This window comes from Ursus maritimus, unplaced genomic scaffold (genome assembly GCF_017311325.1).
Source record: "Ursus maritimus isolate PB19 unplaced genomic scaffold, ASM1731132v1 scaffold_16, whole genome shotgun sequence".
Classification (NCBI taxonomy): Eukaryota; Metazoa; Chordata; class Mammalia; order Carnivora; family Ursidae; genus Ursus; species Ursus maritimus.
This window is the reverse complement of record NW_024424008.1, coordinates 12,411,534-12,415,155: the sequence shown is the minus strand read 5'-3', so window position 1 is coordinate 12,415,155 and position 3,622 is coordinate 12,411,534. Positions and strand designations below refer to the sequence as shown.

Here is a 3,622-nt window from a genome sequence, read left to right as displayed (position 1 = left end):
GGCCACGAAAATGGGCAGATGGTCAGAAAAAGGGGTGGAAAGGGAGTCTTTATCTGCTAGAAACATACTGTAGTATTGGTGGATGAGGTAGGAGGTCTGGGATTTCCAAAGAAATTGGAAGATTTTGGGGAGAAAAAAAAAGGAGGGGAAAGAGAGACAGAATTAAGTTTGGGAACCAGACTGGGGTCTTATTCGGTAAACAAAGAAATGGGCCTGAGGATCTCAGGGCAGAAAGCTATTTTGTGAAGCATCTGGAAATGAGCTTTAGAAACATTTGAAGTGATTGGATTCATTAGGCTTTCAGAGCTGGAGAGACTTAAGAGTTCCCTTTGTGCATTATGCCTCCCTGTTTCGTAGATGACTAGGCTTAGGCCCATGGAAGAAAGCGAGCTTACCCAGGCACTTCGCTACTTGCTGGCAGCGGTGGGACTGGATGTTGGGAGGGGTAGGGCACCCATCCATGTACTGGAGTCACACTGATAGGGGTTTGGTTGCCGCTCTGACCTCATTTCCTAGCTGTGTGACCCATTGTTCGGAGCTTTCCTCGCCTGTTAATATACAGACCTTAAGCGCACCTGTGAGCTTTCGGGGCACAGGCGTGATGAGAGCACATCAGTCCATTCAAGGGTTAAAGTCTGCAACTTTGCATTTAACTGCCCGCTTCACAGGACCCCCTCAGGGTTAACTGAACAACCTTGCCAAAGGGCCTTGAGGTTTAGGGGAGAGAGAGGAAGTCACAGGTTCTTGGTTTATTTTTCTCAGGGCTGTATTTGTTTGGCTGCTGTCAGAATGCATCCTCTTGGTCTCCCTTCTCCACTCCAGCCAGCAGAACTGTCCCCTGGTAGGAGCTGTTACCATGGCAACTCAGTTCTTTCCCCAGCCGTTTGGCTGCCTCTGGCTCTCTTTATTCCAGTACTTTAATCTTAGAGGTAGAGCCCACAGTCAAGTTGAGATTGAAGTCACACCTAAATGAGAAACCAGGACATTCCTGAACGCTGTCACTACTCCTGGCTCTGCAGTGACCTGTGGCAGTCTCCAGGTTGGAGATGCAGCCTTCCCTCTGACACTTTTCTGTGGCTGCAGCCATCACACCCCCTTGAAAATCTTCCCTGACAACCTCCAACACACATCCATCCGCTCAAAGAGCCTTTGAGTCTCCCCTCTCGACGCCTGCACATTTAAGCCACCTGTTTCCCTCTCTCCTCTGTGAGCTCCTTGAGGGCAGGGACCGTGTCTTCTTCCTCTGCTCAGGAGGAGGCTTGAATGTAATAGGCCCAACAAAGGGAATGAAGAGTGGAGATAAAGGTTGAAGACTAGCTGATGTAATGACTAAGAGCTCATGCTTCGGGGTAATGTGGCCCCGCGTTTAAGTTCTGACATCATCACTTAATAGCTGGTTGCTTTTAGGCAATTTATTTTAGCTCCTTAATTCTTCGTTTCTTCACCTGTAAAATGGGGATTTTTTTTTAAAGATTTTATTTATTTGACAGAGACAGAGACAGCCAGCGAGAGAGGGAACACAAGCAGGGGGAGTGGGAGAGGAAGAAGCAGGCTCACAGCAGAGGAGCCTGATGTGGGGCTCGATCCCAGAACGCCGGGACCACGCCCTGAGCCGAAGGCAGACGCTTAACCACTGTGCCACCCAGGCGCCCCATGGGATTTAATTCATTCTTCATAGGATAGCTGTGAGGATTGAATTAGAGGTTGAATGTAAAGCGCTTTGCACAGTTACTAGACTATGAGGGGAGAGGCTGTGCTGCTTGTTCCTCAGTGTTCCAGGTCCCTGGCACATACGTATCTTATTGACTGAATGAGTCAATTTTAGGTAGCCAGCGTTATTCAGGAAGCTGATTTGTAAGGCTAACAACTAGTGTATCACCTCACATGTAATAGTCTTCTGGTGTTTTTGTTAGGCCTGTTGGCAGCATCTAGTATTCCCCAAAGGCAGCCTGACTCTCAGTCTGTTTCCACGTCCCCCTTGCACTGGCCTGTGGGCATCTCCAGACAGGTACCACGTGGGTCTTAACCACATCCTTAGTGCTCAAGGTTTGGCATAGAGAAGAGGCCTCTAAAAATTCTGTAGGCCAGCTAAACCTAACTTCCATTGGCACCACACTTCACAGTTTATGAGGCCATTTTATACCCATTATACCTGTGTTACTGACCTTTTCAGCACCAAGGATATTCCTGTTATTTAATACGCACCAGCCAATATTTCGAAAGATGTCTATTCCACAGATTTGCTTAGTTAATGAATCAAAGTCATGCCAACTGCTAATCAGAACTGCTGACCTATATTGAACAAGAATTTGTATCCCCAACTCCCACCACAGGGTGTGGGCACACAGTAAGTACCCAAGAAATGCTCAAATGCTTCCTGAATGAACACATGTATGGATTCTTAGCCTCTCTGAAAGGTGGAACATGCCCCCCCCCCTTTTAACTACATCTTAGATCTGAACATCACACCTTGGAAACTTCTGACTTCACAAAAGCACCATATCCCCATTTTATAAATGAGGAACAAGCTTTGCCAAAGGCCACGGGCTTTGCAAGCATTGTCACTGGGACTTGCTTCCACAGCAGCCTCCTGGATTACTATTCTATAATATTCTATGGATGGAAATAAGCCACGAGCCCCCTAGAGGTGGCAGTACTGTTTCACTCTGCCTTCTTGTGCCCTCAGGGATCTCCTGTCGTGGAACTTAACGTGGGAGGCGAGTTGTACACCACCACCGTGGGCACCCTGAGAAAACTCCCGGGTTCAAAGCTGGCAGAGATGTTCTTCAGCTCAGCGAAGACGTGCACGGACGCAGAAGGCCGCTTCTTCATCGATCGCCCCGGCACCTATTTCGGACCCATCCTGGACTACCTGCGCAGCGAGCGGCTGCCCACGCACCACATCCCGGAGGTGTACCGCGAAGCGCAGTTTTACGAAATCAAGCCATTGGTCAAGCTGCTGGAGGACACGCCGCAGATGTTCGGTGAGCAGGTGGCCCGGAAGCAGTTCTTGCTGCGGGTGCCAGGCTACGGCGAGAACCTGGAGCTCATGGTGCGCCTGGCGCGCGCCGAGGCCGTGGCGGCGCGCAGCTCGGCGGTGCTGGTGTGCGCTGTGCGCACCGNNNGCGCACTGCGCCGATGCCCTGCGGGTCCTGGAGGCCGAAAAGAGGTCGGTCGTCAAGTTCGGGCCTTGGAAGGCGGCCCCGCAGGTCAAGGACCTTCTCGACTGCGTGAAGATGGACATTACGGCCCAGGGGTACCAGGTGTACTATGAACAGTACTCCGAGAGGACATTACGGGCCAAGTATTTCAGTTACTTTTATACATTCGTCTTCATCTGGTGGTGAGCCCCAGGGGGCGGGAACAGTTTGTTTCGGGTTCTGGTGGGACTTATAATATTAAAAGTTGCCTTGAAAAGCCGTCTTCCTTTAAAAAAAAAAATCAACTTCCAAGGTGGTCTAGGAGGCTTGCCCCCCAATAATTATTTCCCTGTTGAGGATTTTCCACTGATTGCAACTGTCTCCACTGTGCTTGCCTAGTGAGGTGCAGCTGCTTTCTCTTTAAAGCCTCCCCTACCTGCCAGATCCTTCCCTTCAAGTCCAAACAGCAAAGCTGACATGAG

General features: G+C 50.0%; 1 protein-coding gene across 1 annotated transcript in view; it reads left to right on the top strand.

The window, feature by feature from the left end:
* KCTD14 (potassium channel tetramerization domain containing 14) overlaps positions 1 to 3,417 on the top strand; it is a 5,394-nt gene extending 1,977 nt beyond the window's left edge. Inside the window, 2 exon segments of the mRNA XM_040630905.1 lie at positions 2,687 to 3,120; positions 3,122 to 3,417. Of these exon segments, the coding sequence (XP_040486839.1) occupies positions 2,687 to 3,120; positions 3,122 to 3,347 (660 nt within the window). The 3' untranslated portion in view covers positions 3,348 to 3,417.
* Positions 3,418 to 3,622: the final 205 nt, after the last annotated feature.